At 43.0% G+C, this 23,047-nt stretch overlaps 1 protein-coding gene across 10 annotated transcripts in view; it reads right to left on the bottom strand.

Moving 5' to 3' along the window:
• Window positions 1-23,047, bottom strand: part of DYNC1I1 (dynein cytoplasmic 1 intermediate chain 1) — a 198,393-nt gene that overhangs the window by 19,765 nt on the left and 155,581 nt on the right. For all 10 annotated transcript variants that reach the window (XM_074897999.1, XM_074898004.1, XM_074898005.1 and 7 more), the window contains 3 exons: window positions 22,001-22,145; window positions 6,825-6,965; window positions 381-506 (listed from right to left, as the gene is read on the bottom strand). In XM_074897999.1, coding sequence (XP_074754100.1) covers window positions 381-506; window positions 6,825-6,965; window positions 22,001-22,145 — 412 coding nt within the window. The remainder of the gene's footprint in view (window positions 1-380; window positions 507-6,824; window positions 6,966-22,000; window positions 22,146-23,047) is intronic.

The following is a 23,047-nucleotide window of genomic DNA, read 5'->3' as shown; positions in this document are numbered from 1 at the left end:
GAGTATAAAAGGTGAACCCTTCAGGACCAACTTCAGAACGACACAGTTGCTTTTTGCACCTCTATTTTCCTGGTTTGTTCCTTTGTAGCATTTTCCAACTGTACCCATAGAACCAATGAAAAAAAGTTCTATAAAACACTGAAAACTTTCAAAAAAGACTTCTCTCATGAGACTTTACCTAGTTAACTCTCTTGCAAGGTAGCTTTATGACTAACACACTGTTAGCAACCCAAAATCAACAGGGAGTCCACTGGAAGAAATCTGGCTTATTCTTTGGAGGTGCCCTACTCATGTGTTACAATACGTGAGCTTTTATCAAGCTTGGATGTGACATTCTCTAGGAGCTGAGCTTTAAAAAACCCCCAAAACAATAATAATACCTCTCCAACGTCATAAATCCATATGCGGCCTTCTGAATCACCAACTGCTACCTCCTTCCCAGCCTGGGCCCAGCGGACACGGTTGAGGGCAGAAGCTCCTTCTATAGTGACACTGGCTGTGGGAACCTGTTGAAACAATAGGAACAGAAAGGACAATAAAACCATGCTGCCTGCAAACCTGAGGGTCTGTTTTGAATGTTCTGCTTAGCCGGATGAGTCACAAGTCCCTTGGCGTTGCTGGAAGTAACATGCAATCCTTGTCAGGGGGAGAAAAAAAAGGGTTCATTGTTTCCTCAGTCACATGTGCTAAAAAGAGGAAAGAGCAAGAGATTGCTTGGAATGAGCAAGGAAGACTTTTCTACAGCAAAGGGCAGTAAATAAAACAGTTCTTTCCCCTTAACCTTGGAGACATGTGAAACCACATCTGCTTCTTTCTCAAAAGTCCCTGACTTAGGATCAAGAATCAGCTAAGGGTAGGACTTGGCTTCAGCCCTATCCTAGCTTCTGGGCTCTGACTCAGGCCCAGATAACCCGACAGTTGGCAGACACATCCCAATATTCATGCTGACATATCCTTTAAGTCCATACACACCTCTGCAGCTAGACACAGAGGTCAAAACTTAAGTATTACATCAGAAAAGTCCTGAGCTAATCACTTCAGAGCGAGGGCACATCAGAAGTGAGAAAAGCTGAGCTGACATTTACAGACTCTTACAATATATTCCCACAATTCTCTTCTACATCCCCAGGAGACGGCTTCTGCTTTAAATACACCTGGATGCTGTCTAATTTCCAACCCCTCTCGCCACCCCAAGTCAACCAATTTAACAGGTGATCCACAAAACTACATAAAGATTCTGGTTACTGCGTGGGATGAATAAAGCAATGAACATGATTTTAGGAGAAGTATTTGTAATCTATGCTGGAATGAGGGCATCAAAAGATGCTGCAGGAGGAAGGAACTGTGTGGGTGTTTGCCCCAGATAGGTAGATCATGCAGTTGATGTAGGTCACCTCATAAGACAAATGACAGTAACCTGCAACCCTGCTAATGCTCCACCCAGCTGCCTTTAATAGGAGAACCTGCCTGAGCAAGGAGCCTGCAGCTTGGCATGACAGTCTTCCAAACAAGGCTTTTTATCTTTAATGCTTTTTAGGTCAGGGCAAATGGAATAGGACAGCTGCAAAAGCAACTCCTCCACTAGGTCTACCTGTGGGAACAAGTCACAGTCACACAGTGAGATGGGGACAAGAGGGTGTCGTGGGATCTATAAATGGACATGGAATGGGAGGGCAGTCCAGGCAAAAGGTAGTTGGGCAGGAACCAGACTCCAGGCTACCTCTGGAGGAGTGACAGGTACTCCTGTCATTGTCAGCACAATGCAGCAGAAGCAGGAAGAAAGCAGCTTGAAGGTGGTACTAAAGCCTGGTCTGAACATTGAGAAACTGGCAAGATTAACAAAACCTGTGTTTTGCTGACTTTATCTTGGTTCTCTGGCTGTAGTTTTACATTGTAGTTGATCCAGGAGAAAAATAATTTTAAACCAAACATGGTATAGCTCTCATGCCAATCTCCTCCTCCTCAGCTCTAACGCCTTCATTGTGTCACATAAGATGAGTGGTGGTAGGAAGCTGAACCTTTGCAGACTTCCTGCGACTCTCATTACAGCTGCAGCGCATGTGCAGCCACACCAGCAGCAGGACAAGGACTGGGAAGCAGGGCTGCCTGCCTTGTCCCTCTGCCCCTGGAGACTCTCTGCTCCTCCTCCTCCTCCTCCTCCATGACCCTGACACAAGGCTGCAAAACCAAACTGGCACCTGGAGCACAAGCCTGCCACGCTAAAGCGTCATCTCTGCAAAGGACTCCACCGTAGCATCCCGAGCCCCACATGTGAAATACAACAGGATTTTGTTCCAGAACAATGTAGAAATAATGCTGGATAGCAATCAGAAAGCAGATACCATTCTTCCCCCACTTTAAGAAGCCATTCAAATGCAAATAAGCTACTGGACTCATCTCCCCATTGTGCAAGATCCAGGTCCTGTCCAAGGCAGTATTGCCCAAAAAAGCTGGCACACTCTTTAACAACTCCTCCCAAGTCAATTACTGCTTAGTGGGCAAGAGTCAGTGGCCTAAACCTGACATGGGGTCATTGATCCATGATAAAATCACAGTAGAGAAGGAGCAAGTTTTACTCCTGTGATCACCAATTTCTAATTTTTTTTTTTTAAAAAGCTATTTTAATTCCAGTCAAAAATAATTTCATAACATTTGGAAATGGGTTTCTTCAAACAACAACTAAATGCCACATTTTAGAGGACTAATCCACTAACCAGCTATGTTTCTCAGAAAACTGGAGATCAAAGATTATTTGTTTCATATACAAATATACACAGTGTATATTTAAGGCACTGAATTTTCACAAAATCCTTCAGAAGGCTGAAATAATAACTCTAGAGCTGGGGTTTTTTTGTTAGTACAGCATTCTTTCATTGTTCCACATAAAAATAAGCAGCATGCACACTGCAGACACAAGACACAACCCATGCTTTTTTTCAAAACCCGACAGTTTTGTAAAATCCTTACTACTCCACAAAGCTATCTAACAAAACAAAAAGCAATAATGAAACAGTCTTTAAAAATCTAAAGAGAAAGCTTTTCTCCAGTTATAGGGAGAGAAATATAGTCAAACCGTAGTATCTTAAAATAGATTTGTCTGCTCTCAGTAGTGATAGGTTAAATTACACATGCCTATTTTAGATTTCAAAGATAAGAGTTTATTTTATAATGGCAGCATTATGTTTTTAAAATCACATTTGAAATACTTCATAAATTCTCCAAAGTTGGTCCTTGTCAGATTTTTAACCATTTTGAAATGAGATTTTAACAGGTAACGGATGAAGAAAGATGCAGTCAGAAAAACTTGCATGATAAGAATATACTTTTTATTTTTTTACTTTTATAGCTTACGTAGTGTCAAAATTTGCTTGCAAATATGTCTGTTATCTCTTTCTAGAAACAGACACTATCTTCACACTTTCAAAGCTAAGGTACGGCATGCAAAAAAACCCAATAAACATTTGAATGAGATATAACACAGCAGAAATAAGCAATTTTGTTAAGTCAGTTTAGTACTAGTTCATAGACAAGCAAGACTCATCAACAACCTAAAGACCTTCTCAAATTTTGATCAAAAAAAGAAATGTTACAACATAGGTAAGAAATCGGCATTTGGTATACTGAAACTATCTGCAAACCTCACTATAGTGATCCATAAAAATAATACTCAGTTTGCAAAAAAAATGGAGTAGGTAAGGATGTTTTGCTTATTAAGGATTTTTATATTCATTTATCAAATATAAAATAAAACATGATGACTTTCCTTGCTTGTACAAAAACAATTTCTGATATCCACAGATCAGCATGAAGCACAGAAATACCCTTGCTAATTTACACGGAGATTTTGAGAATAGATTGATTAAATCTGTGGGACAGTCAAACGATTTTTGTTATTTTGATCACAGAGCACCTAGCTCTCAGGAGAAATGTTTTAAATAAATATGGGGAGTAACACTAGTGGAAACTGTTGCAGTTCAGAAATTTGAAGGTAGCATATTGTAACTAAACCGAGGTATTTTCTTAATTGGTTTACAAAATAATACCTAAATAATAATGTGGCTTATTTCCCAAATTAAACAAAACCAGGTCTCATTAATAACAATCATATCTAGTCCTTACAGAGAGATTTTTATCAATAGCTAGCAGTTAAAACACATTGATATACCTGTCATTTTCTACTGTCTTCACAAATACTTTGACATCACATATCTGACATCTAAAAAATAGGTGTTTCAAGATTTCTTATTACAAAGAAAGAAGTGCTGACAAGACTTTTCTTAGCAAATAGCAGTGCAAACTTAAACGGCAGAATCAATTACAGAAGTCTTGAAAATTATAAACTAATTATGACCTACCACATAGAGGGTAAAAGCAAATACCGATCACTTTCAGTTACGATGTTTAGAAGAGCTGCTTACAGTTCCCTCTTTCAGTGGTACTTTTGCTGCTTCTCCCATATAACAAAACCTCACATCTATTCAGAATCTGCCGGTTTATCATTTATATGGATTTAAAAATTTGTTTCATCAGTGCTCAGTAAGGAAACCAAATGGTGTTTCTGCCTCCAGAGACCCAAATTTGATTTTCATAAAAATACAAAGCTCAGATACCACAGAAATAGTTCCAGTCTGATCCTTACATGAGAGCTGGTTTTGACCTCTCAGAATGGGAATCATTTGTGAAATCAGGGGTGGCCTTGAATGCAGAAGAAAAGCAGGATCAAGCTTGATTTTTTTTTTCCTGATGTTCCTATATATTTATATGTAAACACACTGAAAACGTATCTGCAGTTTTCCACATACAGCCTTATTATTGATGGGAATGGGATCAAGCGGTCCATACTAATTTTTTGGAAAGAAATTTGGTCTCATTGAGTTAAATGGCAAAACATCAGTTGATTTCAAGCAGAGCAGGATTTCAGCCCTGGTATTTGGGGGGAAAGGGTTATTTTTTTTTTTCTTCTTAAAATGCTGGGGTTTATGCTCTGTGTTTAAGCCTGCATTAATGAGAACACCTGAAGGATATGTCCCTCCCTTCCCAAAATAAATTCCGAGGAGACTCCTCCTGTATATCCTCCAGCTGTATGTGCTCTAATTAAAAAGGCTGTGCTGCTTCCTGCTCAGAGCACTTCAAAAGGCCTCACTGCTCCCCCTGACAATGCAGTGCCCGGTGCTGGTTCCTCTTACCTGTCCATGCTTATTTATGGCAAGCACCACTCACTAGAAGCCATAAACTGTGCCCGTATTTTACTCTGTCTGAAATGTACAGCATGTTTATGTGAAAGGTGTATTAATGATCAAACTAATGTTAAAAAAAAAAAAAAAAGTAAAAGGACGTGTGGGGGGAAATACTGCCGCTTGCCCTTTGGTCTTGTCTTTTTTGGAAATAAAAAGAAACTGTCAATTTTGGAGGGGTTTGTTTTTTTTTTCTTTTTCAGTTTGTATGTTCCTAATTTTACATGGCACTAAGTAAAAATACACAAGACTTCAGTTGTGGACAAATATTTCAATTCTCATGCTGAATACTGATTGCTGGACATCTAAGACTGACCTCAAGCAATACGACAGGTTTTCTCAAAACCATTTTTTGGGGAAAATGCAGAAACAATTGTATCCATATAAGTCCGCAGCATTTTTAAAAATCTGAAATAATAGGAGGAAAAAGGGGTGTTCTGCACGTTTAGAATATGACTTAAAAAAAAAATACAGTATTTATCAATCATTCTCAATCTTTGCAAAAAGCTCTGAGTAATCCTTTCTTGTCAGTGAAATTCAAAGGTGTGACATTTCCTCCCGGACAGTCCCTGCTATTTATTTAATAGCGATCGATAGAAAGAAAACTTATTTTTCATTTGCATTTGTGCCTTTAAGTTTCACAGCAAATTTTAAAGAGAAAAAAGGTGAGGGTATAAAATCACAACTAAGATGTGAGAAAGATGCCCTGTGCTTAAAAAAGCCTTCAAGGTAGCTAGCGATTCAGAAAGGCGGGAGGTGAGGGAAGACACGGGGGCACGCTGGAGGCACTGGCACCGGGCGTGCGAGTTACAGTCTCCAGAGGATCTGGAGCAGAGGGCATAAATACGAAGGGAACTAAGCGAACGTCTCCCTCCCAAACGCGAAGCAGGTCCCGAGGGCGGGAGGCCGGCGAAGGGCTGCCCGGCGCCTCGGCCCTGGCCGCAGGCGGGAGGGCTGGCAGGCCTGCGGGGCTTGCGGCTGGGCTGCGAAGTGCGACCACCTGAGCTGGGGGAGGCATCGGAAACGTGGCGCTCGAAGCGCCTGCCTGAGGCGCGGTGTGACAGAAACGGATTGGGGGGGTCGGGCGGAATAAAAGAACTACAAAACGGGCGCGGTTTAGAAGAGCACCTTCAAATAACAGCGAGGGGAGGGAGACGCCTTCCCGAGTCGGCACCGCGGCTATTTATTTGTGTTGGCTTTCTGCCGGGGGTGCCGGAGCCGGCCCTCCCCACGCCTGACAGGTACCCGGGAGCAGCAGCTCCGCCGCGGGGAAGGAGGGAGGCAGGGAGGGAGGCGGGAAGGAGGGAAGGCAGGAGGGCGGGCGGGGGAGGGGGGCGGCCAGGCGCCCCCGGCAGCGGGACCTGCCCTCCCCGCCGCGGGGCGAGGGCGGCGGCCGAGGGCGGCCTCCCCGCGCCCTGAGGGAGCCCGGCGCCCCCGGGGACCCCCGGCGGGGTGGGGTGTGTGGGGGTGAGGGGGTGCCGGGCAGCGCCGCGCCGCCGGCCCTCACAGGGTTAAGGTCTCGCCCGGCGCCTCGCCGCCCGCCCTCGCCTTCCCGCCACCGGCCGCCGCCGGGCCGCCGCGCCGCCTCACCTCGGTGTCGTTATTCAGGTTCCACAGATCCAGGCGCCCCATCCCGTCCACGCAGGCGAAGAGCGCGGGATGCACTGGCGACCACATGACATCGTAGACATAGTCGGCATTGTCTTCAAAGGAGTAGAGCGGCTTGTTGTGCTGTAAAGCAGAGAGAAGCATGAAGACTTCGTGGCGCTAGTGCTGCCTGGGGCTGTCTGGCGAGTCTAATTAAAAACTTTGCACATTTACAAAGTGTCATAAAACTTCCCCAGATGAAAGGTCCTCGCGAAGGGTGGGACTGCGCTTTAATGGGGCAACAACTGTCCGGTGGGATAAATGAGATGCCCGGCGTGAGGGGTGTGGGACGCGCGGGTGACGGGGCGGGGGGAGCGCCCGCGGCCTCTCCCGCTCTCGGCCGGCACCCCGGCGGCGGCGGGAGGGGGGTTGCGGCAGGCAGGCAGGCGGACAGGCAGGCAGGCAGGCACCGCCGCGCCCGCCCGAGCCGACCGCGCTTGCGGTGGCAGCCGATAAGGATCGTGAGACCGGCGGGCAGCCGCGCGGCGCCCTCCGCGCCCCTCCGCGCACCGCGGGCGGCGCCTGCCACCTAGCGGCGGGCGGGGCAGCGCCCGCACGACCCGGCCGCGCGTGCCGCCTCAGGGCCCGGTTTCCCGCCGGCGACCCTCGCCCCGCGGCGGCGGGCCCGGCACGGCCCCGCCCGGCACGGCCGGCAGCGACGGCGGGCATCTCCAGCGGGCGGGAAATCGGAGGGAAGTTCGGAAGTACACCAGGGACAAAGTGTAATTGTCCGTCATGAATTATTCATCGCATCTGGCTTGTCTAATTTTTGCATAATGGCTTCGCTAATCCCCGATCAATTAATGGAAAATGAAATTTGAATGATAATGAAAACTCCAGAGATGAAAGAAATTACGTATTCTCATGGTTTGTGACAGAAATCTAAACAATGGGACTTCTACGAGGGTCTCGCCTCCCTCCCCCGCCAGCTGCCTGCGCCGGCCCTGCCGCCTCCCTGGCAAGCGGGGCACGGCGGGGACGAGCCCCCAGCCCGCCTCGCACGAAGGCTGCTGCCAGAAATAAGAATTCCCATAGGATGCCTCTGGTAAAGGTCCAAGTAGTATCTATAGAGTATCTCCGTCAGGTCCCTCTAGAACGCTCCCCAGTTCATTTTACAAGGGAAACACTATCGGGAACGCCTCAATGCGTTAAGTAGCCGTGCGTTATTTTTCCGAAAAGTGGAGCAACTGCAATTATTACACAGCTTTTCTTCTGTATATTATTAATTTAGAGCAATAAAGCAGTCGCTTTAATCTCTGTTTACAGCCGGGTCCTTGCCAGTTTGGGTTTTTGTCCTCCTGCGCTGCGTGGGGCTTCGCTGGAAGTCGGGGCTGCGAGCGCTGCGGTTCGGCACGTGGACGGGTGCGCACGACCACACCTCGCTCTGTTCCGCCATATCTGTGAGCACTCACACGGCGTGTTGTCATTGCCGTACCCTATCGTGAATGACTGAAATACTGCCGTTCATCACAGGTGTTACAAAAAGTATTCATTACTTACGTGACTCTGTCTTTTGAAAAAAATACTGAAAATACAGAAGGATTCATTCTATAGGCTAGTTTTTCCTCTACTAGACTTATTGAAAGACACTTCGAATATTTACAGGATCAGGTCCCAAATTTTCATAACCGGCCTAATGTTTTTTGTACATTTCCTAAGAATAGCAAACGTTTGGTGTGACAACAGCATGAAACTAAAGCTTGAGCATATTACCTCAAATTCATACAACGTTTTTATTCCTTTTCCAAAGCTGGAGTTTTGTAAAAGAAAAGGAAAATAATTACAAGAATATTTTCTTACCTAAACAAGGTCTTGTTCTCCAAAAGCATATGTATCTGCTTAGTGTATCATCAGTACCAGTGGAGTTACTTACACGTGTTAATGGAATTACTTACATGCCTGTGCTAAAGCATTTGCAGGCTGAGGGCCAAATAAAGACCAAGCTTCTGAAGAGGCAGAGGTATTTCACAGGAAATTTCAAAGTGGATCCTTACAGTTGTGAGCTGGGAAATAGTATCTAGAGTGGGCCATACATCTGCTGTATTGTGTATTTTAACCGAAAACATCTAATGTAGGTTCAAACACATCCACCATCTAAATACTGGAAAAATGGGCATTGAACACAATAGTGTACCCGAAGGGAAAGGAAATCTGTTCAACTGCTAGGTGGCTGGTATTTTCCTTATTAACGGGTAATGTACTGCACATATAGCACTTTAAGTCATGGGAGAAATAACAAAATTCCACAGAAAAGGACTGTTAAGATATCAATCAATTCAGTGCAGACTTCAGTCAGCATTTCCTTTTTGTTAACATATCAAAACTTGTTTTGATCTTGAGTGTGACACTTTTGTAATGCTCTTTTTAGTTCTGCCAGTTTATTTTCCAATTCATGCCTAAAGACCAAAGCATTAGAAGGAAAGGTCAGGAGATTTGGTTCTAGTCTGTACCTTGCTGTTCACATGCTGGCTAATAGCTTTAGTTGATGATGTGCCTCAGTTTCCCTGTTAGCAAAATAAAACCACTTTCGGAATGTGGGTATTTGAGGTGAAAAGCATAGCAGATATGCAGTGTGTATTGCCTTTACCATAACACTGGAAATAGTCAGTCAGATGGAAAGAGGGAGAATCTGAACAACAGGATTAATATGGCTTTTGAGAAAGATCTCGGACATGCAAGGAATGACACACAAATGAGTGGAGATGAATAGGGAGTGGAGCGCTGTAAGGAAATAAGAAATTGGAGCCACGTGAGTAGCCCAACCAAGAGGCAAGATCAACTGCAGTGCGGCTGGGAAAACAGGGAGAAATTATGCCAGGCAATGATAGTGGAGCTGAGCTACAGCCTTCTTAGTGCCCCAGTATCTCTGCCCTTCCAGCTTGACAAGCCTCCAGTGGAAAAGAAAATTATTTTCCATACTATGTCTTGTTGTCTTGCTCTCTGACTAGAGGAGAACGTAACAACTGCATCAGGTCAGGCTGGAGGTCCCTCTTGCCCAGCATCCCGTCTTCAATAGTAAGAGCAAGTGACCTTTCTCAGAAGCTGACATTTTATCCGGGTCTGATTTTGCCCGCTGAGAGCAGTTATGCTGATTTCATTGTGAAGACTCGATCTGTAAGGTTAAGCATGTATATAAATGTTTGCAGGACTTCCTTACTGTAAGCCTGTTAACTAAGGGCCCAGGCCTGCAGATTCTTTTAATGTAAGGATTTATGAGTAAGGACCGATAGCAACCACTTTTAGAAAATGCTGAAATGTGGAACCATGTAAAGGTCACTTTAAAGCAGTTTTAAATTACCAAAACTTCAGACTTACACAATCTATAACTAACATATGGCTATTATTATAAAACAACTGAAATTTAAACTTGATGAGCTTTCATTCTTAAATATCAACCCACTCTGTTATTCAGTAGAACAGAAGAAATAGTTTAGAGCAGAATCTTCAGCCAAACTGCTTCAGCCAAATCTACTTATTACTGAAAAAGAGAGTTTGGGGTGAAAATGTGGCCCTACTGAATCGATGTAGTTTCAATAGGACAGGATTTCAGCATTCAGAAATTATTTAAGAATTTATTTAATTATTCAGAATTTATTTAAGCATGTTGTCAAAATCTATTGTTCATCCTCAGTGTTTGTATACGGACATTGTTTAAAAGAACAATGGAGATTGAACATTTTAAATATATGGGAGCTGTCTAGGAATTAGCACTTGTCTACGAAGTAAGAAACTCACCTAAATAAATACTATGTATTTATATAAAAGAGGTATTTTATTTCCACATATAAATTTGACCAGTCTATTCCACTTCTTATTTGCATAGAAGAAATTTCTTTAATCCAGGAGGCGCCACACATAAAGTAGCTAATTATCCATATAAAGGAATGTACACATATCCACAGGTTTTAACTAGCATCTGACTTCTGAAGAGCCATGGAAAAAGCTATTGGCTTTGCCTGTTTCATGAAGGGAGTATTTTACACGTTGGCACAATTTCTGTGGGTGTCAGCTCCACCTAAAGGTACTTCCCTAGACTGTACCTTCAGCGGTACACATGTATGGTGACACCACATACTCCGTTGTCTCCCCTTCATTCTTTCCACTCCATTGTCTTCCATTCTAAAGACAATAAGCCAAACCCGTACTCACACTGTATTAACAACAGCCACGAGTGTTGTGTGGTATTACAAGTTGACTCGAGCTAATTTGATTTTTCTAGGTGTGCAGCAAATATGACAGATTCATTAGTCCTTGGCATAGAAACTTTCCGAACAAGCTGATGTGTTTGTTTAGGCTCAAGCTCTGGCTCTGGGGCACTTCGAAAGAGCAGAGCCAGAGGGGTCCTGAGCACAGTGACTGCTCTTGTGTCTGGCCCTTGAACAAAGCAGGGAATAGGGGGTTGGAACTAGATGATCTTTAAGGTCCCTTCCAACCCAAACTATTCTATGATTCTATGAATTTGTCCCCTGTGGGACCAAATATTATATAAATAGCCTTTATTCATTAAAAAACAAAAAAACCTACAAAATTGGTCAAAGGAAGACATCTCTTCCGGCATAGATAACACATAGGGAAGCAAAACTCTGCTGTCTTAATTTAAGTTATGGTGTCACACTGACCAGAGGGATGCAAAAGAAACTGGAACAGGGAATAGCTTGTGAGACTTCCACTCAGGTTAGGATCTGAGGTCTTTCACTGTTTTATAGATCCTAGCTGCTAGGCCTAGTCTTCTCCACCCTGAGAGAGACATCTTAGTACTTTACTGAATCCATGCTCATCTTTTTATTTCTGAACCTGCCAATCAGTCAGGCCAACCCCAAAGATGCAGACAGTATAAGCAAAAACTAAAAGCTGCTGGGAATTTTGAGGCAAATACTCCTCAAATCAGCTATACTCTGGTCTTGACCTTTCCTCCTTCAACAGTCTCCTTCCTGGGACACCAGCTGTTTGGGATTACTTGTGCATACCTCTTGTGGCAAGGAGTAAGTCCTCCGCTGTGTATAAGGTTCTGCTGCTCTTGTAAGCCTTTATGTTCTCTATTTGTATGAAGTCAAAAGGGCCCTGGTTTTTACACACTCTGATTGATCTCCATGGGAATTTTGCCAGTTCTGGACTACCATGTTTCTCCCAAATCTGTTTTCTAACAGTTATGATAATTTAGGATTAAAGTAGTTCCTAGTTTAATACTATACTTGTGGGACTTGACTTAGTTCAGATTATGCTAGCTTTTAAAAGCTACAGCAATCCCAGGAACTGTTACAAGATGCCATAAATCAGAGGCACTAGTTTACAAGTACATCCCTGATGGCTCAGCAAGTCTGTGTGCATTCTTCCCAAAGGGTATCATTATCCCACAGACCCTGACACTATACAACTCACCACTTGCAGTCTGCTCCACCTTCTCCAGGACTAGCCAGACCTTCAAGGATGGCAATGGGAAAGCATAAGGGGGATGTTTATGCTCTTCTGCTTTAGCCACTCAATTTCACTGGCTAACTGAGGTACCCTAAATTGAGTTACATGAGTAATAGCTCCTGTACCTGTCTTTAAATTCCTTCTGGCTGTCAGACTCTGTGCTGAATCACAGATGAGCCTCTGGGGCAAAATGGACATTTCACTGGGCTATGACCTATGTACATGTTATGTCATCTCACTGTCAGATGATTACTGGGTCACCGAATAAAGTCTAAACTGCATTTCTGGGCAAGGGAACAGACTTCATTTTTAGATTCAGTAGCAACAGGGGGAAAGAAATGAGTGTGGAAATGATCCCTACACTCTTCACAAACTTGTTTTATTTAAGTGCTGTATTACTACACTGATTGTTTTTTGGCATCCTGAAAATTGCAGATAGTCAAGGCAGAAAACTGTTCACTTTTAGAAATGATTGTTGTTGCAGAGATGCTGAAACTGTTGCCTCTCTTAATTGCCAATAATAAAAGAAAGTCCAATATTTTTGCATAAACATGTGGGAATTATTATAGATAGAGGAGGGGACAAGGGTGAGACCGAAAGGGAAGGGGCTGTGAGAGCAGGCCAAGTCTGGAGATAACATGAGGATTACATTTCTGTGGTTTCCTTCAAAGGCAAAGTGTCATGGGTGAGCACACAAGAAGGAAGCAAAGGAAAAAAGGTTTGATGATTGGCACAGGCGGTTTTAATGAGAACCGATCTTAATGTCTAATACTGTGGCATGGAGAAAAAAAAGTAACTTGGGAAGTCAGACATCACCTGGCTTTTAGGAGCGTCAGAAAGTCAAACAGCAGAGCTTTCAGGGTCTGTGGAGATAGCCTGGAAGCTGTACTGACAGCTAAACTGCTTATTTGGTTAATCCTCCTTAACTGTTTTAAGTCCTCTGCAGAGGTGCAACACATTCAGGCTGTGCTGCTCGACTTCAGTTGTTCTCTTCTACTCTGCCTTTCCACTTACTCAATGGAAAAACACCCTTTTGTTTTCTGAAGAAAAAAAGCAGAAAGCATGTAATTCCTCTTCATCACTGCATATTACCCAAGGAACGATTTTCAGTGAGTTTCATATAAATTTCTATTACTTGATGTCTAATATAAATTTAAATGAATTAAAGATATCTGCTTGCAACAGGTGAACTTTACAAATATTAAGAAGGATTCTAAGGCCTTAAAACTCTACAAAACAGGCTTAAGAAAGATTTTATGAAGAAGCTGATCTGTACACTGGGTTATAGTGACGCACCAGGCAGTGTTCCACAGCTCACTTTTCTCCCCAGTTCCTACTGGCCAGTCTGGTGCATGCTTGTTTCTGTGTTTTAGATCATCCAGTTTCATCCCCAGTCTAGAGCCCCTCTTACTCCACACTTGTAAGAGTTGTACCTACAGGTTTCTGCTGCTTGAAGTTTAACACCTTCTGCTCCACTCACCCACATCAAGCTGGATGCAGTGTGGATAGCAACAGTGGAGAAGCCTGTACAGGTACTGGCCATTTGTTCTGTATTTCCTCAGACTGCTGACTTCATCACTAAATGTTAATCAAGTTTTCCACCTTTTATTTAAAACATGCTTTAAGCAAGCCAACACTTCTTCCTATGCTACTAACTATGCATTTCAGTCACAACATTTCTTTCGAAATACTATTCTTTTGGAGTTTCTTCCTGCTTCTAAAGATGGCTCAATTTCTTCTTTTAAAAAGCTCAAAACACTATAGAAGATCTTATTCTCCCTGCCTAGCAAACCGATTCACAGTTTCTGTAGCTCATACTCCTGCCTTTATATTACTATATTTCTCAATTTTTTTCAGAGGAGCACTTGGGGGACTTGCTGGGAAATATGAGCAAGGTTTTCCTAGATTGCTGGAAGAATCACCTAATCCTGGTCAGAGGAAACACTGAACATAGAATGAAACACTGAAGAAGGGTGGTTTTGGTCTTCTACCTCCAGTTGTCACTCCCTGTTTGTATCCCACATAGGTGGGATGAGGAAGCAGAGCTGGAGAGCGAGTGGGATGCTGTGGGAGAAGCTGGACCACTGTGCCAGTGCTCTCCCATCATGCAGGAGAGACAGTGGCATGCACTTGGGTCCTGAGCCCACCCTTGTTGGAGTCAATAGGACTGGGTGCCCTGCTTCGGGCTTCAAGTTGTTAAAGAGACATAGTTTAGCTCAAATTGTGAGGTGAGGAGGGGAGTGGGATAATGTAGCTGTGGTTTCAGGGGGTTGTTACCCACCCCTGTGATTCTGATGGGAACATTCAGTATGAGGCCCCGGAAAATTCAGTTTTTAAAAGAAAATGTTGCTTCATCACAGGGTACCCAGCCTGGCAGTGCCTGTGGACTCGGTGAATTACCAGACTTTCAAGTGACTCTGCTGCTGCAGTTCCAGCTGCCAGGAAGCACAGGCAGGAGCACGGGCGATATTGCAGGATGGCTGACGCAGCCTGATGTTACAGCACCGTCTGCTGAACAGTCAAGATTCATATTTGTAGCTGCTGCCACCAGGATGCCCGCAGAGCTTTAATGGGTCAGCAAGCAATGATTTTGAGGCTAATTATTATTATTGAAGAGAACTCCATCTTGTAAGATTTTGAATACAGTTCCTCTTTTTTTTTTTTTACTGATAACAAAAGTCTCTCACAGAGAAAGGACTGCATAAAGCAGGTGGGAGATAATTTTCATTAGGGAAGAAGTCCTGAGCTTTATATATTGATAGTTTTCCTTAAATGTTTCACTATTACATGCGAGCCTGATCCTCCAGTGTAATTCTACAACAGAACAGTCAGTGGGAGGTTTGCATTTTGATTTCAGGGGAAAAAGGAATGACTACTTTGTTTTGTACAGATTATATGAGCTCCTGAAATCCAATTCTGCTTTCCATGTGCAAATAAAGCTTTCACTGCTGCAGCTGGATTTATGTTAGGGTTTTCTGGAATACAGTTTAGCTCACTGACTTTTTCAGAACAGCCTCGGTATTTGAGCGAAGTGTTTTGTTTTTATGTGTGTGTGTGCGCCATTCTTTACAAAACGTTTCACAAAGAAGCAGCATGGTTCATGTGAGTAAATGAAGTATGTTGGCCAGCTGAAGAATATTTTCCTATCACTTTTCAAATATGGCTACACCAAAAACCAAAATCATGAGAAACATTTCATGTGAAGAACTTGGGGCTGATCTCAAGCCACCTGACTTCACTTTGGTTTTGCTCTTTAAAATTACCTAGAAAATACCATAATCTTCTTTTTTGTACAGCTGGATGAGAGCCAGACCTCTGGCTCCAGAGGTAAAAGGCAAAACCTAAAAAAATCCTGTCTGAACAGGCAACTCCACCCTCTTCCCCAAGTCAGCTTGGCCTTTTGACAGAAAGTGAGCTCTGAAGCAAATTCATTCATTGCCTTCTTTTTTGGACAAAACTCAAAATTCTGAACTCACACCACAGAGAGACCATTGCCATGAAATCCAGCATGCTATTTCATCACCCTTTGTCTTTCTCTATAATCAGATAAAATTAGCATTTGGACAGTGATTAATCAGATTAATAATTTTAATTGCTTTTATCAAAGAGAAAAGCCTGGACTGGAAATGCAGTGTTAAAGGAAGCTGATTGCCTTATGAGCAGAGTTAAGAAGGAGCTCTGTGTTGTGATGCAGCAGTGAGGGGGATCACTCTAGCCAGGTATCCAAAATAAGAGGAATGAAGTCATCCCCTCAGATAGACAGTTGAGCCCCACCAAAACCAATGGGAAGGAGGAATAGTAAAGGATTCCACAGAGAGAAGAAAACAGGGAAAACTGTCTGTATTCAGTCTACCTACTCCCAAAACAGACTAAAGTTCTGGTCTCCCTCACAGTACATTTGTTTCTTTTCCTCTTTTTCTTCTTGATGTTATTTCTTATGCCTCCCTAAACTTTCTGGGCCCTTTTGAGATCACCCACCATGGCACTAGAGACAGATTTATATTATGTCCAGGTTCAGTGGTGTGGTAGGTGCAGAAAGCCAGAGGGCCTGACACCCCTATAGGTTGATTTAGCATCTGGTCAGAGCATACACTGGCTTTCTTCTGCTTTTCTGGCTGCAGAATCAAGGTATAGCTCTGTGTGTGTGTGGTGTCGGATGAAGAGGCTGATTCCTTCCTGGTAGTGGTTTGGGAGAAACTAGAATAAGAAGACAGATCCAGGAGCTCAGAAGTGCTGCCACATCTGCCAGTTTAGATACAGCCTGAGGCTGTCAAAAGCTACAACAAGTGATTATCTGCCAGACTTGGCCTCCTGTATAGTCAGTGGTGTGAAGTAATGGTGGTACGTCCAAGAGATGTCTAATGTATGCACTGCAATTCTTTCCAGTGCCTGCATAGACCAAAGTATGGAAGGCCTAAATAATAAAGGATCCAGGGGCTTCATGTGCTAATGTGAAAAGACTGAATATGGCCCAAAGGGATTTAAGAAAGCTTAGAAAATAACTTTAAGAATGAACAGGTTCAAGACTGAAAGTAGTGACACTTTCTAAATTTCACAAAGTCCAGCTCTCATTTTCACTTAGGTGTATGCAAGCTAAGGTACATGAGTAACCTCTGCATTTCACCAGTCCACTTCTCAGAGACCTGTCTGATCCTGTTACAAACTGGAGAAGTAGGGCTGGCCTCAAGTGGACAAAACTGACTTTCATCAGGCAGCGTCAGCACATTAAAATCAAAGCTTTACTCTGAGATGACCCCACTTTCAGTAAAACCAGAGTTGTTCATAGGCACAAGATACAGCTCAGAGCAAAATGACAAGATCACCGCAGCACTTCCTCCCCCTTAGGAAAGACACCTTTGCAGCATGGCTTGGTGCCCAAATCACTGGCTTAGAGGATACTCTCGTGGAGCTCCTACACTCTTCATAAATAACTGCATATTCACTGCAACAGGAACATCTTCCATAAATGAGGGGAATGCTCCATGCCATTAACCACCAACATCAATGTCTCTAATCTGCGATCCACACAAATCATCTGCCACAGGACTTCACTAAATCAAGTCATTGACTCCAGCATTTCCAATTACAGTTAAAACAGTTTTCATGTGGGACAATTCACCAAGTTGTTGTAATGGTTCACGAGGTTTATTGTCCTTTTATCATGACTACATTTCTATTTGGATCTTCAGGCAATGCTACCTGTAACACAAGAGGCTCTCACTCACCCACTTGATGTGATTGAAATTATACTAGAAAAAAAATCTGAACCAGTAAACAGATCTCTTGATACACAGTATTTGTAATGTAAAAATAGAAAGTTCTTAATCTTAAAAAAGGTGACGACCTGACCCTGTTATTTTAGTAAAGTAATAACTGCCCATTTGTGAGTGCACTGTTTTCGTGGTGACTAATCCACACAACCATGCGATGCTCTGATTCATTCTGCTACACCATTGTCCATCACAGTAAGTTTGGTCTATCAAGTTGATGCTATCAGATCCTATCAGCCAGGCTTTTGGGGAAGGGGACTAGGGGTGTAGAGGTGGTACCTATCTTTAGCAGCAGCACCACCACATGCTTGTTTTCATTGTTCTAGTGACAGGCTTCAGCCTGACCTCTGAGGAGACAGTGTTCAACATCCAGACCAAATTAAAACCAGTGGAGTTGGAAGTTATATGCTGATAGGAAGGTGTGAAAGTGCAAGGTAAAATAATTTCCTCCAAGAGTCAGGATGACTGGGACATACCAAAATACTCAGCAAACAGATGGGCATAAGACATAAATGTACAGAAACGTATGTGAAGGCACATAGTATAGAATGAATTTTTCCTGTTTAAAATGTGGTGTCTCAAAAAGCACAACAGGCAGCGGACTAGAACAACACAGGACACCAAAGGAGAAAAGCAGCATGTGAAGAGCATAAAAAACAGAAGACAAAGGAGAGGGACTAGGGAGGAGCTACCATTGATGCACATGCTGCTAAGGCAAAACTGAGCACGGACACAAAAGTAGGTAGTCTATTGCTGAAGACACTTGTGTCCTCTCACTCAATTAGTCCTTGCTAATGGTTATGTGGTGGTCCTATTACCAGTCTGCTCACCTTTGTCCCTCCTTCTGATTATGGCACTCAGACCACCATTACTTAAACATTAGGCAAAGAGAGATAAGCATGGATGGGGATACAGCAATGCTGTTACAGTTATTCCAATCTTTCTTCAAGTCAACTGCCCATCTGAGCATGACTTAGGCATAGATGCAAGAGGAGGAAAACAGTCATTAGCACCTCTCCTCAATGGAAGGATAAGAGATAAAGGAGACATACCAAGGATGAAAACAAAACAAAATCCATATCTGTATCCAGACCTTTATTAACTCAGCAGCAAACAAGCCATCTTCTAGGCTTTAGCTGAAGCTAGGTTATGTTTTGCTATGCTTTAACAATTCCAAGCTAGCTCCTGTCCCTTGACACAATATCTGAAATTCGCACTCCAAACAGCAATTGCTGTAATAATAATAACAATACTTACATTTCATTATTTAACCTCATGCTATTCGTTCATGAGAATTAGTGCTTAATTAATTAACAACACTTAGCATTTCCACTTAGCACTTTACCTCTTCAAAGCATCATACAGACAATACCTAATTAAGGGCAGAGCTCCGCAGACACTTCACATCAGGACTTCCCTTTGACAGCTCTGCATCCAAGATTTGCTCACATGGTATAACATAAATCCAAGTTGAAAGCCCTATTGACTTCATCAGGAACCAGGTAATGCCCTGGATATCAAGTTACTATCTTTGCAAATTCATTTTCTTTTCCTGTTGCTTCTGGTTACTTACTGTTCACCAGGGATCTAATTATTGGCTAATGTGATGGGTGATAATGTGAACCTCGTATTAGTGTTATCTACAAAACTTTCATTCTTCCGTTAGTGAAAACCTTATTCTCAGTCACCTGGTTGAACTGCTTTTGGGTAGAAAATGTGTTAACCACAAAACCAGATTATACAATGTCAAGCCACAGTTTTTAAGGGAGACGGTGCTTTCAATCCATCAGCCAAATGCCTGCTATGAAAGTGCCTTTCTTGTAGGCACCCCAGGGTGCTACAAAACATCAATAGACAATATAAACACAGAGCTTTTATGGTTCACTTTACAATTGGACATTGACTCTGAACCTGTGAAACAGAAAGGAATCGAATTTCGTGACCAAAGAGGATAATGTGCACAGGATTAAGTAGACAACACAGGCAGAAGCAGGAAAGCAATACGGCATTGGATGATGATAGAGAGATTAAATTCACAAGTAAGAAACCAAAGGAATAAACCAATTCTGAGTAAACTCTCATAAACCAGCTGTAGCACTCAATGCTTCATATCAACCCACTATTTTTTTCAGAGAATCAAACATGCTGCTGGGTTTATTCAAAGACCACTGATTGACTAGACCCTGACTATGGGAACTGAACAAAGAGCCCTAAATATGTAATAGATTCAGCCAAGAGAATTATCCAGACAGTATGGAAAGAAACTTCTGCCGGAGTCAAATTGGAAGAGAAAGAAAACATTCATCACAGTTCAAGAACTTGTCTAGTGTCTCAGAGGATGTCTTCACAGGGCAGTGGTTGGCAGTGCAGCAGCCTGGGGCTGCTGCTGCTCAAACCTGCTCCAGAAGAAAGCAAGCAATCCAATACAGCAATGTGGCTTCCAGCTCTGAGTGGTGCTGTGGTGTGTCACGTGCACGTCACAGCTCACATCAGCTAGGTCAGACAGCTTTCTCAGGAAGCTGCTCCTGCCAGAGGAGCCGCAGCTTGATAGATATTAGAAATTTAAATGGTTTGGTTCTTTGAAAACTGACTGTATTGAACAGAATCTGACCTAACCATTTTGGCACTGAGTTCTTCCACAAGGATAACTGTGTACTGCTAACTGCAGTGTCTTTGTTCCCAAAATATGCTGTGTTAGTGTTACTGCTAACTTCTAAAATCCCAGGAGTTTAAAATAAACAACAGGCCTCATTATCCCTTAACATGCAGATGGATGAGACCGTTATTGCCATATTCAACCTCAAGCTGGGGGCCAGATACTCATCATAGATTTTTTTCTGGACATGTATGTTTGGAATTCAGTACCTGTCTTTCATCTGCTCCCCATTCTCCACAAATTCTCTTCCTCTTACTCACCTTCAGCTTCAAACCTCCAATATTCCCTTGCCACCAGTTACCACTCTCCAGGACTCCTTTACCTCAGACACCAAACAGCCTAGCCAGCCCCAAACAGCTAACACCTAAGCTCTCCATCACTTGGTTCTCCTGCAGCCCTTTCTAACATTTACCGCCTAGGGCCTATCCCAGACCCATTCCAGCCTGCCCATGACCACTCCCCTGGACCACTTCTGCATTGGTTAAGGCTGGGTCCACTCATATATATGGTTACATGTGAATTAGGTAAGTCACGCACCTTTCTTACAATGGGTTTCCTAATATGTAACACTCAAGACAAAACTGTCATCTGTGGTCATTGTTGATCAGGAAAAGATACATGTTAATTAGCAGGCACATTGGATCAGGCCATTAACAAATGCATTGTGAAGCTACTATGGAAACTGATTCAAGTTACTATCTAGGTAACAGTGCTTCTGTTTCTAGCACCAGGCTGTCACATGAGCCCTTCCGATCACTTTTGTATTTACATTTGCTGTGCATCTGCCCTAGCATCTCCAAGCCTTGGAGGAACACATGCTGAGATACTTCCTGACTGGGGTCAGCTTCCAGTACTGGAACTCTGCCGGGTGCAGCTCAAGATGTGAACCAAACACAGGCATAAAACCAGAGTTAAGACAAAAGCCTGGCATTTGGAAGGCAGTTCTCTATGATAAAAATAACTGTTTAGATGGCTTAGATAATTAGGATTTCACCTCTCATTCTCCTGTTTTACTCAGCCTGTACAATGGAACGGGTTGGTCTGTTTAGTCTGTCCCACAGTGTTCACTTGTGCTGTCATTACCCTGCATTCATACAGTTCTATGGGGTGCTGGGGTTTCAAAGCTTCCCAGGACTATTAATTTCTGCTGTTCATAGTGCTCTCCCTGTAAGAGGTCACGGGGACATGTCCATGGAGAAGTCAGCAACAGATTCATGGTGGCCATGAATGTATTACGTTCCAGCATGTATTTCCTCTCTGCTCAGCCATCAGTTTCTAATGTCATTGGGACAATTTATACTTTTTGGCTACCACAACCTCCTACAGCAGTGAATTTCACAAGTGATATTGATGGCATTAAGTGGTACATGTGCTTCCCCTGTTGCTTCATCAGAAGAAAGTGTTCCTGCTGCTGCACCACCATGGTACATTGTATTAGCCTTGCAATTTAGTCAGCACAGGGAGTTCTGGATGGATTGTTTGATGACTTGCAGTACAAGACGTCCTAATCTCCTTGCCTGGAGAAATTGCCCAGCACTAAGGTTAATATTGAAGTACAGGCCAGCTGAAACTACTTTTAAAGAGCAGGGTAAGCTCCAGGGCGAATATGGCTGACACAGGTACATATTTTTCTTATAATTTTATCCCTACACCTGTTCTAAGCACAGCCTTTCAGTTAAACGATTATTAGGACTTGATATAGACAATAGTGAAATATTTCTGACAACAACATTTTCACAAGTAGAATTATCCATCCCACCCCAGCTTGGATTTCTCACCTTTGTGGTCCACAACTTGACTGTCCAGTCAAACGATGATGTGACAAAGAGATGGGAAAAGTCAATTGGGCCCACTGCCATGTGACAGTTAATTCCTGTGACAGGTCCTTGGTGGCCCTCAAAAATTTCACCAATGCCAGCTTTACTGCAGGAAGAAGACACATTTGCATTCAGAGAGTGATTTAACATCTGGTGATTTAACATATTTTTTCTTTACTCTTAGATTCCTGTTTCCTTTTAAAGTGCCGTTTAATCTGTAAATCTCTTTCCTTTCAGTAAGGCCTTTGCCTGCAGAGGTTTACTCCTGTGGACACAATTCATGCTCAGAATACAGCAATGGGAGACTGACTCTCTTACTGCTGAAGACTTGCATTACTCACTTTTACATACACTGTCTACTACTGTAGCTTGAAATAACATTTATGTATAATTATAAAATAATTCTAAATTACAATTATACTATAGCTTATGCCTCTGAGTAAGCCATTATCACAAGGAATAACCATTAAAATAAAAATGCAAATACGTTAATGACTTATCATGAGCAATTCTGTTTTTCTTAAATATCTAAAATAACTTTCCACAGCAGTCAATCAAGTCACTAGGAAGTAAATCCTTTTTCACAAATAGTGAAGGAACCATTCTTGTGATTAGGTATCATAGAGTCATTACGTTGAACTAGGGGAGATGTGCATTTCATTGGCCTGAGGCTAGAATAGCTGTTAGAAAGGAAAAATACAACACTGTAAGAGAGAATGTGCGCAGTTTTCTTCTTCCTGGAAGCAGATGACGCCAGACCAGTTGTCAGTGCTGTCTCGCAGTGGATACAGAAAGGGGAATCGTGAAATTACTCTTTTAGCTACATTACAGAAAAATTGCCAATGGAAGAAAATACATTTAAAATAGCCACAGCTCTGACAAGGCTGCCAGCCCTGTGGCAGTGTGAATAGAGTGTACCCAGAGATAAGGAGCTCCACTGGAGAAAATTGGTCCCTCATATCACAGTGTGGCCTCACTTAGGCTCCCCTGCTAGACCTCACAGCATGT

This window comes from Athene noctua, chromosome 2, assembly GCF_965140245.1.
Source record: "Athene noctua chromosome 2, bAthNoc1.hap1.1, whole genome shotgun sequence".
NCBI lineage: Eukaryota > Metazoa > Chordata > Aves > Strigiformes > Strigidae > Athene > Athene noctua.
This window is presented reverse-complemented; position numbering and strand designations above follow the sequence as displayed.